This window comes from Malaclemys terrapin, chromosome 15 (genome assembly GCF_027887155.1).
Source record: "Malaclemys terrapin pileata isolate rMalTer1 chromosome 15, rMalTer1.hap1, whole genome shotgun sequence".
NCBI classification, from domain to species: Eukaryota; Metazoa; Chordata; order Testudines; family Emydidae; genus Malaclemys; species Malaclemys terrapin.
Window position 1 is genome coordinate 7,548,410 of NC_071519.1, and position 21,014 is coordinate 7,569,423.

Genomic DNA, 21,014 nt, shown 5'->3' on the forward strand with positions numbered 1-21,014 from the left:
AACCTAGAATGTTGGTTAGCAGGGAAAAATCTGGGGGGAATCAGCTTCTGGAATGGACAAAAACCCCATCTGAATGCTCTCACATTGCCCTTCTCACACTGGCAGGCTACAGAATAATGTTCATGTTTCGCTCTAGATCCTCCCATCCTCCCAGGGGGAAGGAAATGGCTGCAATGGAGCTGGCTCAGGTAAGGGATTATCAGGAAGCTGGTGATGGATTCTGCTTGGAGAGAGAGGAGCAGTAAATGCATAGGAGGGTGGGAGCTGCTGGAGGTGGTGGGAGGCAGGAAATATCTAGGGTCAAGAAAGGGAGGGGTCAGAATGTGAGAAACCTGCTGAGACTTGTGTAATCTAGGGTGTAATGGGTTGTCACACCCGGGGTGCAGTCTGGGGGGCTTCTGGGAACCGCTGTGCCCTCTAACCCTCAAGCTGGGCTGGCCCTTCTCACGCTGCTTTGCTGGATATTCAGCCAGCCTCTCCAAGCCCTGTTATCACCCAACACGACAGCAGGTGGCGCCATACACCCAGCTAATCTACCTGAGTGCTTTACCTAAGCCACTCAAGGACAGATAGAAGACAACAGCCAATTTCCCAGCTCCCCAACCTTGCACACCTGCTGTAGTAGAAATCCAGAATTATACCATCTTATGCTGCATAGGGATCTGTATAATGTAAGACCATTAATATAATTCGCCTTCCCCTCGATATGGGAAAGATATGCACAACAAGCTTGTGCAAACCAAGCTGAGATTTTCCCCAGACACGTCACTCAAAATACACTGGTTAAGATAAAGCATTAAACAAGTTCATTAACTACAGAAAGATAGATTTTAAGTGATTATAAGTGATAGCAAACAGATCAAAGCAGATTACTTAGCAAATAACCAAAAACTCAAACTAAGCCTAACATACTAGATGGATAGAATTTGAATTAGCAATTTCTCACCCTGACTGATGATACAAGCAGTCCACTAAGTTTCCATACACAAGCTAGAAATCCCTTTACCCTGGGACCAGCATTTCCCCCAGTTCAGTCTTTTTTCCTCAGGTGTTTCCCGGAGTTCTCTTGTCTGGGGAATGAGGCCAAGAGATGATGTCACACCCCACCTTACGTAGCTTTTCCACATGGCAGGAACCCTTTGTTCCAAACTCAATTCCCAGTCCAGTTTGCGGAAAAATACAGGTACCAAAATGGAGTTCAATGTCATGTGATCTAGCATGCCTTGCTGAGTCATAGTAGCCATAGGCTGGCTGAAACATTCACAGGAGGGCTAAGCTCTTCCACGGTCCATTGTCTTTGCTGATGAGCCATGAGCGCTGTCTGGCTTCCTCATTGTTGTACCTGAAAGATTAGTTGTGGGTGTTACCCAGAGTAAGCACATTTGAAATACAGAGTCAATATCCATAACTTTGGATACAAACATGATCCATGAACACAAATAGGATAATCATATTCAACAAATCATAACTTTTCCAATGACACCGCACAGGACGCATCTTGCACAAAATCCATCATAATTATATCCTAATAATATTATAATCATACCACTATGCTGAATATGTGGTATAGCATCAGATAGGGCCTAATTTCAAGGCACAGGGGTTGGGAATGGAACTTCCCCTCTTTGTGGAACAGGAAATAACCCTCCAACCAGGGCTGGGAAAACTTCCCAGACTCCCAGTGCTGGAGCCTGAATCCACTCACACTTCATTAGTTACCACCACCCCCAATCTTTGTGGCAACTGCAAACTTTATCAGTGATGATTTTATATTCTCTTCTAGGTCATTGATAAGAAAGTTAAATAGCACAGGGCCAAGAACCAATCCTTGAGAGAACCCGCTAGAAGTAAATCCACTCGACCACGAGTCCCCATTTAAAATCACAGTTTTTAATCTATTTAATGTATGCCGTGTTTATTTTGTATCATTCTAGGTTTTTAGTCAAAATATTCTGCTGAACCAAGTCATATGCCTTACAGAAGTTTAGGTACCGAACTTTTGATCTCATCCAATAACAATATCCAGTTAGTTTGATAGGATCTATTTTCTCTAAACCTTTATTAATGGGTACTAATTATATTACCCTCCTTTAATTCTTTATTAATGAAATCCAGTATCGGCTGCTCCATTAGCTTGCCCAGTATTGATGTCAGACTGACACTCTTATAATTAACTAGGTTTATCTCTTTTACACTTTTTAAATATTGGCACGGCATTAGCTCTATTCCAGTCTTCTGGAATTTCCCCAGTGTTCCAAGTCCTAATCAACATTAACAGTCCACCACACTCTTCTACCAGGTCTTTTAAAACTCTTGGATACAAGTTATCTGGACCCTCTGAATTCAACATGTCTAACTTTAAAGCTGCTGTTTAATGTCCGCGTGAGTTATTGTTGGAATAGAAAGAGTGCCGTCGTCAACGTCTTATGATATGAGTACATCATCTGTTTTTCTCCAAATCCAGGAGAGAAATATTTACTGAACACTTTTGCATTATTTGTGATAATTCTGCTGTTTCTGTCTAGTAATTTAACACTACCATTGTTAGGATTAATTTTGTACTTAATATACTTTTAAAAGCTTCCTTCTTATTTTCATTGATTGGTCATTGATTTCTGATAGCTTCCCTTACCAATTTTCTACAATTCTGACCTTCTAGCTTATATTCTTTACTATTGACTTCTGCTTTCTTCCATATATTTTATTTGGAGAGTGTTGGGATTCCTACCAGGGAGCCACCAGCAGGGTCCAGAGATAGCCCCATCTCCTATATCAAGCCGTGACTACCGGTAGTAGTATCAAGGTCTGGCTAGTAGGTATCTGTCAGCTGGGAAACACAAAGGTTGTCTCTTTCTACCCTCTGATGCCTCCTGGCTGCTCTAAGCAAGGTGGGGTGGGACTCTGTTAACATGTGCCTCCTGGAGCTTTCATTTACCTGGGGCTGCTGTTCCGTGAATAGTGGGGCTATGACTGGGGCAGCAGATACTGAGTGTTGGACTCTTGTTTTTTCAGGAGCCAGTGACTTTCGAGGAGGCGGCTGTGAATTTCACCAGGGCAGAGGGGGCTCTGCTGGACCCCACTCAGAGAGCCTTCTACAGGGATGTCATGCAGGAGAACTATGAGACGGTGGTCTTGCTGGGTAAGGAGTCCTGTCCCCTTGGTTATTAGAAGCTGTGGGGTCTCTAAAGAACCTGAGTAGTAGTAACTTTATACCTTTATTTGTCATAAAAGTTTTGACAAGTTTCCTTGCCCCCCCTTTTTTTGCCTTATCTCCTACCCACTAGTATAATTTTTGGACATGTGCCTTTTCAGTGCTGTCAGTCATTTTAAAATTGCATTTAATGTATCCTTATTGGATACATTGATAACTACAGTTTCCATGCCTTCCCCATTTTAAAAGGAAAATATGCTGCCTGTAGAATTCTAAATGGAGTAAATAGGTGTATGACTCATGCATAGCTTCTGTGACAGTCAATGATCTCCACGTTTGATATGAGAGTGTATAATGTTACTTTTCAGTATCCCACCGGTGAAGGGAGAACAGAGCCGTGGGAGGGGAGGAGAAGAGGGGCAGTAGATAAAATTCTGGGGTGCCAGGACATGGGGAGGGTGTGTGCAGGATTAGAGCTAAGAAGCAGCACAGCGACCCCGGCCACTGATCCTGAGTCCTTGGTGCATTCCTCCCTCCCAGAGCAGGGCCATTACCCTGGCACAAATGGGCACTTTGTTGATGATGTCACAGGGTGGTAGTGTTGCCTGTACAATTTTTACACCTATGTATTCGGGTTCAACTTGACCTTGTACATGGCTGCTCAAAGTTAATTGAGAAGATAGAATTTTGTTACACACAGAAACTTGATTTAATACAGACAGTTATAATTGGAATCATAGGCAAGGATCTATACACATAACGATAGACTAAGATAAGTATAGTAAAGAGGGTCTTGTACTGTGCATACTTATAAGTTATGGACACCATTGGAAACAAAGATCGAGGGGCAAGGGAGCCCATCAGAAGGGAGGCCCTGCTTCAGTTTACACTGTCTTGGGGACCTGACAAAATTAAAAAATGGTAACTAGGAGAGAGATTTTATCCGCTTCCTTATGGTAACAGGATGGCTATATACCATATCTGCTCCTTTACTCTGATTACAATAATGTCAATAGCTGCCCCAACCCATATGTGGCCTTTGGGAAGTCCATAATTAAGCATCAAGCATTAATACTCATTATTTACATCACTTATTTATTAATAATTCCAATATATGAATGCAGCTCAACTGCTGAGATACTGCATAGCAACCTAATTGCTAAAGCCCATCCCAACTTCCTTCTTACAGAATCCTGTGGCGTATTGCACCTGTTTGTGGTTCCTTGTTAGTCTCTCGAAATGAGGGTGAAAAATATCTGACCTGGGATTCTCTTCTTAGGCCTATTCCTGTAAATCCCACACTTCAGCATAACTACTCCCACAAAGCCTCAACCTAATATAAGTCCCTTAACTGTAGCAAGATTAATAACCCATTTATCTATGTTCACCTCCTTGCCACTCAATGCATGTTCCAAACTAATAAGCAATACTCTAATAATGACATTTTACCTCGAGTGAGTATAAAATTGCCCATGAGACATGAGACTAGGTCCTAGATCATAAAATGAGGTCGGGGTCAACAGAAGTGAGTTTGGAGAGAATCTTGTCCCCCTCTCTCTCCATCTGCAGCAGCCACAAGCTCTTTCCTCCAGGCTCCTTGGATCTTCAAGCCTGTCCCTCCTGAGGTTGTGTGGCCCAGTTCTTGTTTCTTACATTCTCCTTTTCCAGAAGAATTAGAGGCTGTTGCTCCTGAATTTTAGTGTTTAATTCCCCAGCCATCTCCACACACTGGGGGAGTTTAATTCTCCCTCCCATTACACCTGAGTCACTAGATTTTCTAATTCCCCCAAATGTGCTTTTGTGATGTCACAGTTCTGGGGTAGCTAAACCTTAGACCTGCCTCCATGGTGTGCTCAAGGAATGGCCTCTCAGGTATCAGGCCTCTAGCCAGCTCCTGTCTACGGGTGGGGACCCACATGCCTCTCCTTTTTGACCAGGGTTTGAGGATTGCAGCTTGTCCTCCACTGTGTTCACTGGACTAACGCTTTCTCTCCAAAGGCTGTGAGCAGTGTGTATATGATAGAGGTGGGAATTTTGGTGATACTTCTATGATGCCAATACACACTTCAGTTTCCCTCTCTCATTGATATTGCTATGATTATAAAGAGCAGGAGACATGAGGTGTTTGTCACGTAGCTGTCATGGGGTGATATGAATGGGTCATTATGGACTGGCTGGGGCCAACCTACATCAATGGACCCGACAGAGACAAGGAAATAATTGTCACCTGTCCACGGGAGGATCTCCCCTTGGCTGAGTAAAGCATACATGGGCTCGTCATGTTTTTGGGAGCAGGAAGAACTGGGCTCACAGATGCAGAAAGCTCTGCCAGAGCAAAGACAAATGGACAGGCACAGTGAAAGGAAACACAACTGTTTTCTACAGCAGCATGGCTCATGGGCATTGGCCAGTATGGACTATATTGTCTTCTTTGCTTCTCTGTGCTAAGCTAAGGACTTTCCAATGCTGTGTTTTGGTTGACTAATAAACCCTGCTATGTTTTAAAGTCTGCCCAGTGTGACAGCAAAAACTTCCTCTGTGCGTTGAATGAGGAACACACATAGTAGAATCCACACAGGAGAGACGCCCTACACGTGCTCTGAGTGCGGGAAAAGCTTCAATTGGAGCTCAAACCTTGTCGCACATAGGAGAATCCACACGGGTGAAAAACTTTATGGATGGTCTCAGTGTGGGAAACGCTTCATTGATAGATCAACCCTCACCTCACATCAGTGAATCCACATAGGAGAGACACCCTACACATGCTCTGAGTGTGGGAAATGCTTCAGTTATAGCTCAGCCCATACCACACATCAGAGAATCCACACGGGTGAGAAACCTTATGGATGCTCTCAGTGTGGGAAACGCTTCATTCATCGTTCAGCCCTCATCTCACATCAGCGAATCCACATGGGAGAGAAGCCCTACACATGCTCTGAGTGTGGGAAAAGCTTCAATCAGAGCTCAGAAAATCCACATGGGAGAGAACTGTAATAAATGCCTTGACTACGACTGGCCAAAGATTTTTGTTTTAATCTCATTTTCTAATTCCCATATAACGATCATCGAAGAGAGACTGACTGCCAGGATCCCAGGACTGATCCCCTCTCGGGAATGAAGCACAATGGCAAAAGGCTATGTAGCCTTCACTAGTCTCCTTGTACCTGAAAAGCCTGCTAGCCCGAAGTGCTGGGCCATCTATGCCATTACCTAGTTCCTCAACTGCAGCTACAGTTCCTACTCCATGTGACTCCAAAGCCGAATAGCTGCAGAGATCCAACACCTTGTAATCTTTGCAATTTTTTTTCCTTTTTCTATTTTTGTCTATTGTTTTTTATGGACGTGGAGCCTTCCAGCCTGTCTATTCGATTGGGGTGTAACAGTGTGGCTCAGTAGGTGTGAGTGTGTGAACACTGAAATCTACACAGGGAAGATGCTAAGAATAGTTTCCCAAATCTTAATAGCCTTAAAACTCTGCCCTATGAAATGACTTCAGGCACGCTCCTTTCCCTATGGAAGCATTGCAAGGAATTGAGCTGTCAGATGTACATTGTTCAGCAAGAGCTGTTTGAAGTTCTTTTACTGCTGTCTCTATAAGGTCTGTCTGTGTGTTTTGGGACGAGAGGGTGAGGAGAAGTATTAGCGACACAATAGTTTTCTCCTTAGATTTCACTAATGAGCTTTGATGCTGTGGGCTAAATGTAAGCAATAATTCGGTGTTGGTATTGAAATATGCAGCTGGCTAAACCTGGAATGTACTGCCTTGGTGAAAATCTCTGATTGGGGTTTCGTCATCACTAAATATGCACCTGCCTCCTTGGGTTGCTGTTTTAGGATTTATAAGGGCTGATTTTCTGCTGTATTCATCTGATGGTTTGACTAAATTTATGACTTGATTCCAACACAATATCCTTGTTAACTCATTGATTTACTGATTTGACCTGAACTTTCTCACTGTATTGTTTAACCCTTTGTTAGCTGAGTAGTATTTATAGTCATTTAGCCTTAGTGATGTGTGTTCTTGGTTTTATTTGTTCATGTTAATAATACATGTAACTGGGATCTTGAGTCATTTCTTTCAATAAGCAACAGGGGCTGGAGCTGTGGAGAATGTGAGCGGAGATCAGCCACTCCCCATCTGAGCCTTCTCAGAGTCCTCTAAATTAACACTGTGTTTCCCAAAGGGCAGCAATGGAGGGGGATCTATCTTAGCTCCAGCTGTGTCCAGGTGGGAAGGGAGAGCTCAGATCATCACAAGGGAAAATAAGCTCCCCTACCCAGGCTTTCAGGAATTTGGGGAAGGGGTGCAGCATGTCCGAGTGAGGAGAGATCAGTAAGGTGGGGCTGATCTGAGTAGGGGTCAGGGGTCTTGTTCTGCAGTCACTGTCATGGCCATGCTCAATCTTTACCCCAGTCTGGTTTGCCCAGGGCTTGGGCCTCACCAGGCCAAGATGGAGGTTGGCGCTCTGGTTGGAAGGGCTGTAAAAAGTAGTGAACAGCTTGTAGATTTCAGCCAGCAGGGTGTTAACGGGACGTTGCTGAAAGAGGACAGGATGAAAGTGGTGTGGGCAACTGTAACTGCATCTCCTGCTTTTCAGAAGTTTGAGTTTTACAGCTGTAGAGGTTCTGCAAGGGGCTGATATTGCACCGGACAACATTAACTCTGCATTAAGGAAGTGTTTTGCCCTTTAATTAATACTGCTCCCTCAGTACTAACTGGGCTGTGAGGCTGACCCCACAGCTAAATGCTTAGAAAGAAAACAATTAAATGAGTCATGGACAGTGGATATTTTCAAACAACTCATGTCCCTCCTGTCTGCACTGGCAATGGTGAGAGGAAACCAAGCCAAGTGATTCATTCCCTCAGGACAGAAGTTTAACCCCTTCCATTCTCTGTATCTTCACTCTAAGGGAAAGGAACAAGAAAAGCAAATTGAGTTCAGAGAGAGAAAGTGGCAGATTTCTTTTCTCTCCAAGGCCCTGAGAGCAAACCCTGTTCTCCATATGACCCTTTTCTTTATATTTAACTCCTCCCCATTGGGCTGGATTACTGCTAGTAACAAACCCTCGCTCTATTCCCTTCAGCTTCTCAATGTAGTTATCATTAGGTCAGTAATGTCCATCCTTTTCCCTTCAACCTGCCTCAGATAGAGATAGGGAAGTTCTCCCTCACCAGGTGCCCATGCCATGTGTCTGTGTCCACACACCATGTGTCCTTCCTCTGGCAATCTGCTCAGATCACAGCAGAGGGAAGAGAGCTTAGTGCCTGTAAGCATGCCTCAGTGGGCCACAGCTGAGAAACCAAATTCAGGACAAACTGCTGAGAAATTGGGCAGATACTGCTAACAAGAAGTCATAAAAGTAGTTCCCTTGGGCATTCCAGTCCTTGTATTACCACCAAAAACACTAGACTTAGAAATGAGTGGTTCTTTAAAACCAATCTCTTCAAATAAGAGGTTCTTCTGATCCCAAAGGACCAGCCACCCACCCAGGTCAATATATAACTTAGATATTTCCCAAAAATCACATTGATGCCAATCCTTTAGTATCTAAATTCTAAAGGTTTCAAGGTAGCAGCCCTGTTAGTCTGTATACACAAAAAGAACAGGAGTACTTGTGGCACCTTAGAGACTAACAAATTTATTTGAGCATAAGCTTTCGTGGGCTATAGCCTACTTCATTGGATTGTCAAAGTTAGATTCAGGACTCACAACTTGTTAGACCACTCTGTTTATTAGCACAGCGCTCTGCTAATACATTCAGATAATGTGAGCACCATCCAAGACCCACACTACCTTATTTTACAGATAAAAAGGGCGTGAATTTAAGAAGAGGACAAAGAAAGCAGAACTGACAAGTTTACCTGAGGCTAGACATACATATTCAATTTCCTTACTAACTTTTACAGATCTCCAGCTAATGTTCCACCATAAGCTTAAGTGGACTCATTGTTTATGCCTTAAGGTTCCTTTTCCTGATACCTGTATTCAACATTCCTTATTTCTGCTTAAAGGTACATACAGCATTTCTTTAATCCATTCTATTTTTACAATATAATTCATTCTACTTTCACAATCCCTCCTTTTGGTCAAGCTACGCTATGACTAACAATTACTGGGTTCCACATATTAACCGTTCTTTATCTCTTTGTTCATCAGCGATATTCAAAATCATCACATTAGCACTCTGTTTTGGGGCAGTCACCTGGCGGCATACCTTACACAATTCTGGATACAACAGGAGATTAACTGAAAACATACAAAAATCATTAGGATTCCAAACAGGATAGTCAGGGCTCCCTGAAACAACCAGTTTCCTATGCCAGAGAAATTTAACAGGTTACTTAGCCACTTCCATAAAGAACTCAGCTCTTCATGGGGAAGATATGTGATATGTTCTAAGTGGCTAGCGTAATCTATTACCTCATTGGTGTCGTCAGGTATAAACACACAACATTCTTTTCCAATGAGAGCAGAGGTCCCTCCTTTGGCCGCCAGCACCATGTCCAATGCCTGATGGTTTTGGAGGGCCATCTGTTGGCTCACCCCTGTTTCTTTGGCCAGGGCTCTTAAACTCTCTCCGGTTTCATTTGCCATTATTTCAACTACTGCTTGTAACCTCAGGAGCCTTTTTGCATGGTGTATTACTCCCCCAAGTGGGATAAGGTAACCCCCAAGTGGGATAAGGGAACCGCCAATGGCCTCTTCCCAGGTTAAGGGGCTTATGTTATTTACATACCATTGGGTATCTGGTAAATCCCTTCTTCGCCTAAAATTATGGAGGCGTTCTCGTGGGAAGGACCTTAGCACTCGGAATTGTGGGAAGAGTCAGGCGGGATAACAGATACCTGACCAGTTAGCTGGTAACGCAGTATAAGCTTTGGTCCCACAAACCCAATGATGGCCTATTAAGGCCAGGAAGGGTTGGTTGTACCCATTTGTCACATAGGTGCCTGCAAAGGAGGAGTAATATCCTCCAAAGGGCACAGGATAATTCTCCTTATGAGGAGTGGTGTTATTTGCATGGCACTGAAAGATTGTATTGTTTTCACTAAGATTACTGTAGGGGGAACATGAGATTGATTTTTCTGTTTGATCCCAGGTCGAGAAAAAATTCATATCCCCATACCCGGCTGGCCACTCTTTAGTTTTATTTGAATAATCCCATACACCATTGGCACAAATATGCCATAGGCAACGGCTTTTTCCCAGATCCAGCCCTGTCCCATTACACACCCAACACCAATGACTTTTTCCCTCCACCACACTTATCCATTTAGATACATTTATTCCCACTGCTTCCCAAGTGTCGTTGCTGTTCCATGTTTTGTTAAACAGACGAGGTCCTCCAGTGAGGTCTGGAGAATTGAGTGGGATTGCCAGGACAGGAACACCAGCTTAAGAGTGGGCTGGGATGTGGCTGCAGACCCAGCAATTAGAAATATTAAGGGTCTGAGCTATCCACACTTGCTGCTGGATAAAAGAATTGTCATTGTGGACTCACCAGACCTTAAGACACCAGCAGCCGAGGAACAGGCACCACCAGAGGCGCATGTTGGAGGCAAGGCCCTTCTGGTTCTGACAACCTCAACTGAGGGAACCGCAGTCACAGTTTTACATCCGCCAGGCAGCAGGCACTAGGCTTGCTACTGCTTCTTGGGCCTTGCTTTAGGTCATCGTCTGCTTCTGGCAACCCTTACGAGAGCGTAGATTGTAAGGTATTACAGGCTGTTCCTCTACATCTTCTTCTGGAGTCAAAAATTGACTCTGCGTGGTTCTGAGGTGATGATTGGTTCGCTGGTGATGGTGCCTTCTGACACTGAAGCATGTATCCACGCTGCGATGCCAGATAGTTTAACAGCAATCTGGGTAGTAAGCAGTACCTGATGAGGACCCTTCCACTGGGGCTCCAAGGTGTGTTTTCGATGATGCTGCCGTACGTAGACCCAATCACCTGGCTTGAGGTCATGGCAAGCGTCAGAGGTGGGTTCTGTCAGCCAGGCGGCTCGAACCAGTGAATGGAAGTGACTTACGGCTTGCATTAATCCCTTGCAATATTGAAGGAGCATACTGTGAGTCAAGTTCAAGTCTGGGACTGGAGTAATGGTAGCCATAGCTTGCATAGGGTGCCCCATAACAATTTCAAAGGGACTCAATTTATGCCTTTGGGATGGAGTGGATCGCATTTCCATAAGGGCCAGCGGTAAAGCCGCTGGCCAGCTTAACCCTGTAGAGTCACAATTTTTAGGAAGCTTATTCTTAAGTATACCATTTCATCTTTCAACTGCACCTGCGCTCTGTGGGTGATAGGGACAGTACAACAGGTGTGTGATATGTAATACACGATCCAGGTGTTGAACAAGTTGTCTGGTAAAATGTGTACCCTGATCACTGGACAGAGTGGCAGGAATTCCCTTGGCAGGCATAATATGATTTAACAAACATTTGGCAACAGAGAGTGAGTCAGCCTTGCAACAAGGAAAGGCTTCGATCCAACCAAAAAATAAACATACCATAACCAAAATAAATTCATATTGTTGACACTTAGGCATTTGTACAAAATCAAGTTGCCAATGCAAGAATGGTGCTTGGGGCAGGCCCTGGAACCCCTGAGCCACCTTTACAGGTTTACCAATATTGTGGCTTTGGCAAGTGGTACAGGCGGCACAGTGATGGGCTGCAAAAGAGCTGAAATGGGGGGCCCACTGTCCTGCCTTAGTTACAGCAGAGACCATCCACTCCTTTCCGACATGCGAAACACCATGTAGCAGGGCAGCCAACGATGGGTAGAGTGAAAAGGGGGCCACAAAGGCACCAATAGGCAAACGCCAAAGGGAATCAGGATGTAGAGAGCAACTCTGGGCAACCCACGAGTCTTTTTTCGGGTTCTGGGGCAGAGTCTTGGAGCAGGGTGAGGTTAGTAAGGGACGGAGGTGGTATAGAAACAGAAAGAGAACCTAGAAATGCATCTAGGGAAGGTTTTATGGCAGCAGCATGTTTAGCAGAGGCATCAGCAAATGCGTTACCCTTAGCAACATTAGTATCCGCCATCAAGTGGCCAGGGCACTTAACAATAGCTAGGGCACACGGAAGTAAAACTGCATACAGGGGAGCAGTAATTTAGGGGCCATTTTTGATAGGGGTACCGGCGGAGGTAAGGAAACCCTGAGCTTGCCAGAGGGTGCCAAAGTCTTGTACAACCCCAAAAGCATAGCAGGAGTCAGTGTAAATGGTGGCGGAGCATCCCTCTGCCAAAAAGCAGGCACGGGTGAGGGCAACTAATTTGGCAACTTGCGCTGAGGTTACAGAAGGTAAGGTGCAGCTTCTAGAGTTTCAGAGAGTGACACTACAGCATATCCTGCCAGGAGACGACCTTGATTGTCTCGAAAACAGGAACCATCAGTAAACAAAACAAGGTCAGAGTTAGGGAGAGGGACATCAGAAAGGACAGAGCGTGGGATGGTAACAGCAGAGACAGTTGCAAGGCAGTCGTGGGGATCACCATCATGAGACAGGATGGAGGAAGGAGAGTGGCAGGGTTTAACTGAGAACAACACTTTATGGTGATATATGAAGCCAACAGCAGTAGAAGTTCATACCTGGTAAGGCAGGTGGAGGAGAGGTGGCCTGTGTTACATTGTAGCAGGAGAGTTTCCACAGAGTGAGGTACCATGAGGGTAGAGGAGAGCGGAGGACAAGGGATTCAGACATTTCGACTAGGCGTACTGCAGCAGCCACAGCACGCAGGTGGTGGGTAAGCCTTGGGCAACAGGATCCAAAATGGCAGAAAAATAAGCCACTGGGCAGTTTTTGTCTCTGTGCATCTGAGTGAGGACTCCCAGTGCATACCCAGATTGTTCGTGGCAGAAAAGGGTAAAAAGCTTAGAATAGTCAGGCAGCCCTAAGGCGGGGGCAGAAGCCAAACCCTGTTTGAGGGAAACAAAGGCAGATTTGGCCTCAGGGGGCCACGGCATGGGGTCAGGCACAGAGACTCAGGTGAGTTCCTGGAGAGGTTTTGCAAGGGAGGCATATTGGAAAATCCATTGCCTGCAAAATCCAGCCATGCCCCCAAAACTTTTGGACCTGGCATGGGGAGCGGGGTCTAGGAAAACTGAGGATAGCTTGGACACGGGCAGGAGAAAGTGTATGGGAAACCTGGGAGAGGAGGAAGCCAAGGAATATGACAGAGGCTTGACAGAGCTGTAGCTTAGAGTGAGAAGCCTTGTGACCCTTCTTTGCTAGGGCAGTAAGGAGCAGTAAAGAATCCGTTTCTGAGGTAGACAATGAAGGGGAACAGAGGAGTAGATCATCTACATATTGGACTAGTGTGGACCTGGACAGAAAAACAAGGTCAGCAAGGTCTTGGGCTAATGCTTGGGAAAAATAAGATGGGCTTTCATATACCCCTGAGGGAGCATGGTCCATGTGTACTGCTGCCCCTTGTAAGAAAAGGCAAAAAGATACTAGGAGTCAGGGTGAACTGGGACAGAAAGGAAAGCAGAGCACAAATCAACAACAGTAAAATGAGTTGCACCTGGTGGGATAGAAGCCAGAAACGTTGCTGGGTTAGGGACAACAGGAAAGGCAGGTATAACAGTGCAGTTAATGGCTTGAAGATCCTGAACAAACCGCCAAGATTTACCATCAGCTTTTCAAACTGGGAGGATAGGGGTGTTACAGGGGCTGGAGCAGGGGACAATAATGCCTTGTTCCCACAAGGTGGTCATGACCGGAGCAATGCCAACCTCTGCTTTGGGGTTTAAAGGGTATTGAGACAGGTGAGGCAGGGGTTTGGAGGAGTCAACAGTAATGCAGATGGGGTCAGTATTTAAGTGGCCCACTTCAGATGGGTGGGTTTGCCACAGAGAGGATGGGACCTGCAAAATTAGGTGTTCAAGGGATGGGATCAATGGGTAACAGGGAACTGGAGTGGAAAGGGGAGTTTCAGACGGCAGGGAGGCCACAGAATCACTCAGAGAGGACTGGGGATTTGTAAGTAGACACCATCCGGGGAACAATAGATGGTACAGCCAAGTTTACATAACAGATCCCGACCAAAAAGGTTTACCGGAGTGGAATCAGAGAGAAGGAATGCATGATCCGTGGAAAGGGGACCAACTTGGACCGGTAGAGGTTTTGAAAGGGGATAAGGGGTTGGGACTCCCATAATACCCACAGCAGACACAGTTTTTCCGAAGCGGGGAACCGCAGGCAAATTGGTAGTATGAACTGCAAAGAGCGAAGCTCCCGTATCAACAAGGAAAGGGAGAGAAAGCTCATTAATAGTCAAAACACACTCACCCATGGGAGTGAGAGGTAGTAAAGGAGCTAAAATTTCCTGAGGTTCCCAGGCGTCCCATCATTGTTGTGGGCTGAAGGTGACAGCTAGTGGTGTTCTGTTATTTTCTTTGTTGGGCCTGTCTTGTAGGAGGTGACTTCTGGGTACTCATCTGGCTCTGTCAATCTGTTTTTTCACTTCAGCAAGTGGGTATTGTAGTTTTAAGAATGCTTGATAGAGATCTTGTAGGTGCTTGTCTCTGTCTGAGCAATTGGAGCAAATGCAGTTGTATCTTAGAGCTTGGCTGTAGATAATGGATCATGTGGTGTGTCGTGGATGGAAGCTGGAGGCATGTAGGTAAGTATAGCCATCAGTAGGTTTCCGGTATAGGGTGGTATTTATGTGACCATCGCTTATCAGCACAGTAGTGTCCAGGAAATGGACCGCTTGTGTGGATTGATCTAGGCTGAGCTTGATGGTGGGATGGAAATTATTGAAATCATGGTGGAATTCCTCAAGGGCTTCTTTTCCATGGGTCCAGATGATGCAGATGTCATCAATGTAGCGCAAGTAGAGTAGGGGCGTTAGGGGACGAGAGCTAAGGAAGCGTTGTTCTAAGTCAGCCATAAAAATGTTGGCATATTGTGGGGCCATGCGGGTACCCATAGCAGTGCCGCTGATTTGAAGGTATATATTGTCCCCAAATGTGAAATAGTTGTGGGTGAGGACAAAGTCACAAAGTTCAGCCACCAGGTTAGCTGTGACATTATCAGGGATACTGTTCCTGATAGCTTGTAGTCCATCTTTATGTGGAATATTGGTGTTCAGGGCTTCTACATCCGTAGTGGCCAGGATGGTGTTTTCTGGAAGATCACCGATTGATTGTAGTTTCCTCAGGAAGTCAGTGGTGTCTCGAAGAAGCTGGGAGTGCTGGTAGCATAGGTCCTGAGGAGAGAGTCCACATAGCCAGACAATCTTGATGTTAGGGTGCCAATGCCTGAGATGATGGGGTGTCCAGGATTTCCAGAAAGCAACGGAGGGTCCTGTGGCACCTTTAAGACTAACAGATGTATTGGGAGCATAAGCTTTCGTGGGTAAGAACCTCACTTCTTCAGATGACTTGCATCTGAAGAAGTGAGGTTCTTACCCATGAAAGCTTATGCTCCCAATACATCTGTTAGTCTTAAAGGTGCCACAGGACCCTCCGTTGCTTTTTATAGATTCAGACTAACATGGCTACCCCTCTGATACAGAATTTCCAGGTTTATGGATCTTGGGTAGCAGATAGAATACCCCTGGTTGGGGTTCTAGGTATGTGTCTGTATAGATTTGTTCCTGTGCTTTGTCAGGGAGCTTTTTAGCAGATGGTGTAGTTTCTTTAGGTAATCCTCAGTGGGATCAGAGGATAATGGCCTGTAGAATGTGGTGTTAGAGAGCTGTCTAGCAGCCTCTTGGTCATATTCCAATTTATTCATGATGACCACAGCACCTCCTTTGTCAGGCTTTTTGATTATGATGTCAGAGTTGTTCCTGAGGCTGTAGATGGCGTTGTGTTCAGCATGGCTGAGGTTATGGGGCAAGTGATGTTGCTTTTCCACAGTTTCAGCCTTTGCACATTGACAGAAGCAATCTATGTAGAAGTCCAGTCTGTTGTTTCGACCATCCAAAGGAGTCCATGCAGAATCCTTTTTTTTTTTTTTTTTTTTGTAGTGCTGGCAGGGAGGATTCTGTGGGTTAGTATGCTGTTCGGAGGTATGTTGGAAATATTCTTTGAGTCAGAGACATCGAAAGTAGGATTCTAGGTCACTGCAGAACTGTATCATGTTCGTGGGTCTGGAGGGACAAAAGGAGAGGCCCCGAGATAGGACAGACTCTTCTGCTGGGCTAAGAGTATAGCTGAAAAGATTAACAATATTGTTGGGTGGGAACGGCTATTCAGGAGCAACAGCTGGTGCTGCATTATGGGGCTGCTGCTTTCCTTCTCTGCCCTCAATCTCCACCCATGCTTTGAGGCTGTGGTGGTTGCAAAAAAATCCACTGGTGGCTACATGTAGTGGCTGTATTTAAATGCTGGTTTCAATGATCCAGTGCTCAGATATCAGGGGCTGCGGGTTGGGAGTGAGGGGCACCAGCAGAGCAGAGACTGGGAGTTCAGAGCTCGGACAACAGGGGCTGTGGGTGTGAGTTCTCACATAGACACAAACCTGGTACCTACCAGACCAGACCAGACCAGACCTTGATCCCGCTCTCAGCCGTTAGACCAACTGAGGTAGCTGGGCTTCCTGAGAGCATTTGCCCCTTCCACGACAAAAACAAGCAGGCAGGTGTAAGCAGAGTCAGAATGAGCTCTACCCTGACATCCAGTGGTGAGCTGTGGAAAAGGACTTCTGGGGCTGATCTCGTTTGCATGTGCACACCCATCCCGCTTAGCATGATGGACTGCTTGCCCAAATGGTCACTTTGGCTGCTGTGGGAGTCCTGGTTATGTGAATCAAGGATAGTAGAACTATACTTGGCATTTTATGACGGAGGGACTCGCCTTCAACTAAGTAGCACTCGGTAGGCAAGGGCCATGGGTTCCAAAGCCCAGTGACCTTAGAGAGGTTGGTGGTAGATGTGTGTATATTGGGGGGTGCTTTATGAGGGCTGTAAGCACCACTTTTATTCTTTCTTTCCCCTCTGTGCAATAACAAGCTTGATTTTAAATTCCTTGAGAGTCTTATTATATGCTACAGAGCTGAAACCACTGATATTTAGTTCTAAGTATTACATCTATTTTGAGCTAGTGATGCACTAGCACTGAGGCTCCCTTACCATCTTTTAAAATCACTGAGAGCTGTGTTGGGTGGGGGTGCTAGCAGAATGGCTAGTGGTGAGAGTGGTGAGCAGAGCGGATAGCAGGGCACCTGGTGGAGTGCCATAGCTGGCAGTGAAGACTGCAGCAGAACCCCACGGAGAGGTGTGGCAATCGCTTGTCAACCCAAGCAGAGGAGCATATAAGATGCCCCCCATACCTCCCTCCACTTCCACCCAGGCTGGGAGGTAAATGCTGCAAAGGAACTTCTGAACTGTGGGGGCTTCAATGACTAAGGACAGAAACTGTGGGAGGGGTGACTGTTGGGTTGCTGGACTTAAGACCCTGAGGGGAAAAGGACACTGCCAGACTTACTTGGGGGGTGGGTCTTTTGCTCATGGTTTGTGTTATGGAGCCTGTTTATGGTGTTTCTCCAACGTAATGCTGTCTTTTGTTTCCCTCCTTTTGCTACACTCAGACTCTGCTTGTGAGAGGGGAAGTATTGCCTCGGTGTGTAATTGTCCCAGGTCACTGGGTGGGGGCTCGAGCCCGTTTTGCATTGTGTTATTGAAAGTGAACCCCTAGATACTGAACCCGGCCCTTGTTGCTGCCAACTCTGATGGACAGAGGGTTACACAGGTAAAAAAGAGGCCCAAAAAGTCCCCCAAACCCCTCATCTTTTTCTCCACAGCCACTGCCTATTGGCAGGATTCCTCCTCCTCCTCCTGTAAGTATAAGGCCTTCATCTGCAGCCAGATTAAAAGAGCAACGAAGCAGCAGCCATGAGCTGAGAAGCAGGAAGTCACATCCTCTGTCTGGTCCTCTAATTGTTTCCATCTGCCGTATAATGAATTTTGCTAGGTGTAAGTTAATTAGGGGATTGGGATATAATTGGTTAGAGAATTATGTTACAGTATGTTAGAACTGGTTAGTTATATTTCAGTAAAATGATTGGTTAAGGGATAGCTGAAAATATTACTGCATAAACTTTAGTCAGTCAGGAAGTGGAAGGGGAAACTGGAATCATGTTTGCTAAGGGGAAGAAATGGGAACAGGCAACGGGGAACGGACACAGGCAAGGCTCTATGGCATTGGAGCCGAGAAGGGGGACGAGGGGTAAGCGGTCTGTGGCATTGGAGCTGGGATGGGAACAGTGGGGAACAAACTCTATCAGCGTATAGAGATTAGCCTGACTGCTGTGAAGGTCTTTGGAATATGCTTGCTTTGAAACTAACCCACGTGAACATTGCATTGTCTGTGCTTTGGAGTTCAGGTTTTTTACTGCTTGCTCTCTGCTTGACAAGAACCAGGGAAGTGGGTGGGGGAAGGGAAAGCCTTCTAACAATGGCTACCTTGCTCCTCTCCCACCCCGGCTCAGGGGTCAAGGATGGGCAGGACTCTAGTCTCTGCTTGAGGGATCCTGGCACAGGGGCTGCTGGGGGGGGAGGGGGAAGAAAGGATTGTAGATTCTAACCTGTACTCTGGAGAGGAGGTAATAAGTGAAGGCAGCATTTTTTACTCCTCCCCTCCTCAGTGTCCCCTGGGCTGGAATTCTACATTCCACAGGGCCAAAAGAGTGGGTGAAGCTATTTGCTTAATGAAAAGCAGTGCTCTAGGTGAGGTTTGAACTCACAACCTCAGCATAGCTCCTCGCAGTACTGCCCTATAAGTACTGTGTGCTAATCAATTGCACCACTAGAGCACCTGTTAGTTGTTATTTTCTGAGACCCCCCCTAGGTTGATAAAGGCAAGGAGTGACCCCAAAACATTCTCAGTGGAGTTGAGATCGGGTAGCAACAAGTGTTGGTACCTGGTGGGGTGGATTCTTAAGGCTTCCAGGCACCATTTCACCCTTTTGTTCTTCTCTGTGTAATAACAGAGCTGATTAAGCCTGGTCTACACTACAGGTTTAGGTCGACTTTAGCAGCATTAAATCGAATTAAGCCTGGACACATTCACATGACGAAGCCCTTTCTTTAGACTTAAAGGGCCCTTTAAACCGGTTTCTTTACACCACCTTCGACGAGGGGATTAGCGATAAAATCGGCCTTTGCGGGTTTGAATTGGGGTAGTGAGGACGGAATTCGATGTTATTGGCCTCCGGGAGCTATCCCACAGTGCTTCATTGTGACCGCTCTGGACAGCACTCTCAACTCAGATGCACTGACCAGGTAGACAGGAAAAGACCCGCAAACGTTTGAATTTCATTTCCTGTTTGCCCAGCGTGGAGAGCACAGGTAACCATGCAGAGCTCATCAGCACAGGTAACCGTGATGGAGTCTCAGGATCGCAAAAGAGCTCCAGCATGGACCGAACGGGAGGTACGGGATCTGCTCGCCATATGGGGAGATGAATCAGTGCTAGCTGAACTCCGTAGCAGTAAAAGAAATGGCAAAGTATTAGAAAAGGTCTCCAAGGCTATGAAGGACTGGGGCTATAACAGGGACACACAGCAGTGCCGCGTGAAAATTAAGGAGCTACGGCAAGCCTACCACAAAGCCAGAGAAGCAAATGGAAGGTCCGGGGCAGAGCCGCAAACTTGCCGCTTCTACGCGGAGCTGCATGCCATGCTAGGGGGTGCAGCCACCACTACCCCAACCGTGTGCTATGACTCCGTCAATGGAGAAACACTCAGGGAAGACAGTTCGGGGAACGAGGAAGATGAGGATGGAGGTAATGTAGGTAGCTCACAGCAGCAAGGAAGCAGAGAAACCAGTTTCCCCAACAGCCAGGATATGTTTGTCACCCTGGACCTGGAACCAGTAACCCCCGAACTCAACCGAGGCCCTGAGGGCACATAGGAGACCTCTGGTGAGTGTACCTTTGTAAATATTACACATGGTTTAAAAGCAAGCATGTTTAATGATTAACGATTAATTTGCCCTGGCAATCGCGGCCAGTACAGCTACTGGAAAAGTCTGTTAACGTGTATGGGGATGGAGCGGAAATCCTCCAGGGACATCTCCAGAAAGCTCTCCTTCATGTACTCCCAAAGCCTTTGCAAAAGGTTTCTGGGGAGGGCTGCCTTATCCCGTCCGCCATGGTAGGACACTTTACCACGCCAGGCCAGTAGCACATAGTCTGGAATCATTGCATAACAAAGCATGGCAGCGTATGGTCCCCGTATTTGCTGGCATGCAGACAACATCCATTCCTTATCGCTCTTTGTTATCCTCAGGAGAGTGATATCATTCACGGTCACCTGGTTGAAATGGGATGATTTTATTAAGGGGACATTCAGAGGTGCCCATTCCTGCTCTTCTGAACAGAAATGTTCCCTGCTGTTAACCACGCGGTGGGGGGAGGGGTTAAGTGATCATCCCAGAGAATCGGGTGTGTGTGTGGGGGGGTGGTTTACTTGGGTTTGTGCTGCATGTTAACCTGGAAACCGCAGCCCCTCCTTTTACATTGAAAACCCATTTTAAATGGCCAACCCAATTCATCCTTGATATGGGAAATGCGCTGCTGTTTGAAACCATTCCCACATGTTAAGAAGGTTAAAAAAGCCAAAAGACGGTGGCTTACCATGGCTGCCTGCAAGCCGAAATCTGTTGCCTGGCACTGTGTGAGTGATCTCTCATACCAAACCGGCAGGCAGAGGAAAAATGCGACCTTGTAACGAAAGAGTGTAACCATTGTTCTCTAAAATGTGTCTTTTTTAAACCACCTCTCCCTTCTCCTCCACCAGCTGCAAATGTTTCTCCTTCGCAGAGGCTAGTGAACATTAGAAAAAGAAAACGGAGGACGCGGGACGATATGTTCACGGAGCTGCAGATGTCCTCCCACGCTGAT

At 46.1% G+C, this 21,014-nt stretch overlaps 1 protein-coding gene and 1 non-coding gene across 2 annotated transcripts; one reads left to right on the plus strand and one right to left on the minus strand.

Annotated features, from left to right (window-relative positions):
* Nucleotides 1-1,093: 1,093 nt before the first annotated feature.
* On the plus strand, nt 1,094-21,014 carry LOC128823354 (KRAB domain-containing protein 1-like; the record flags this gene model as incomplete). Its single annotated transcript, XM_054005595.1, has 3 exons — nt 1,094-1,183; nt 3,013-3,139; nt 20,911-21,014. Coding segments are annotated over exons 1-3 (321 nt in total), but the record flags the coding sequence as incomplete, so codon positions are not given.
* On the minus strand, nt 18,831-18,924 carry TRNAI-UAU (transfer RNA isoleucine (anticodon UAU)). Its single transcript has 2 exons — nt 18,887-18,924; nt 18,831-18,866 (listed from the first exon to the last, which is right to left on the minus strand). It is a non-coding gene; the product is annotated as a tRNA-Ile (tRNA).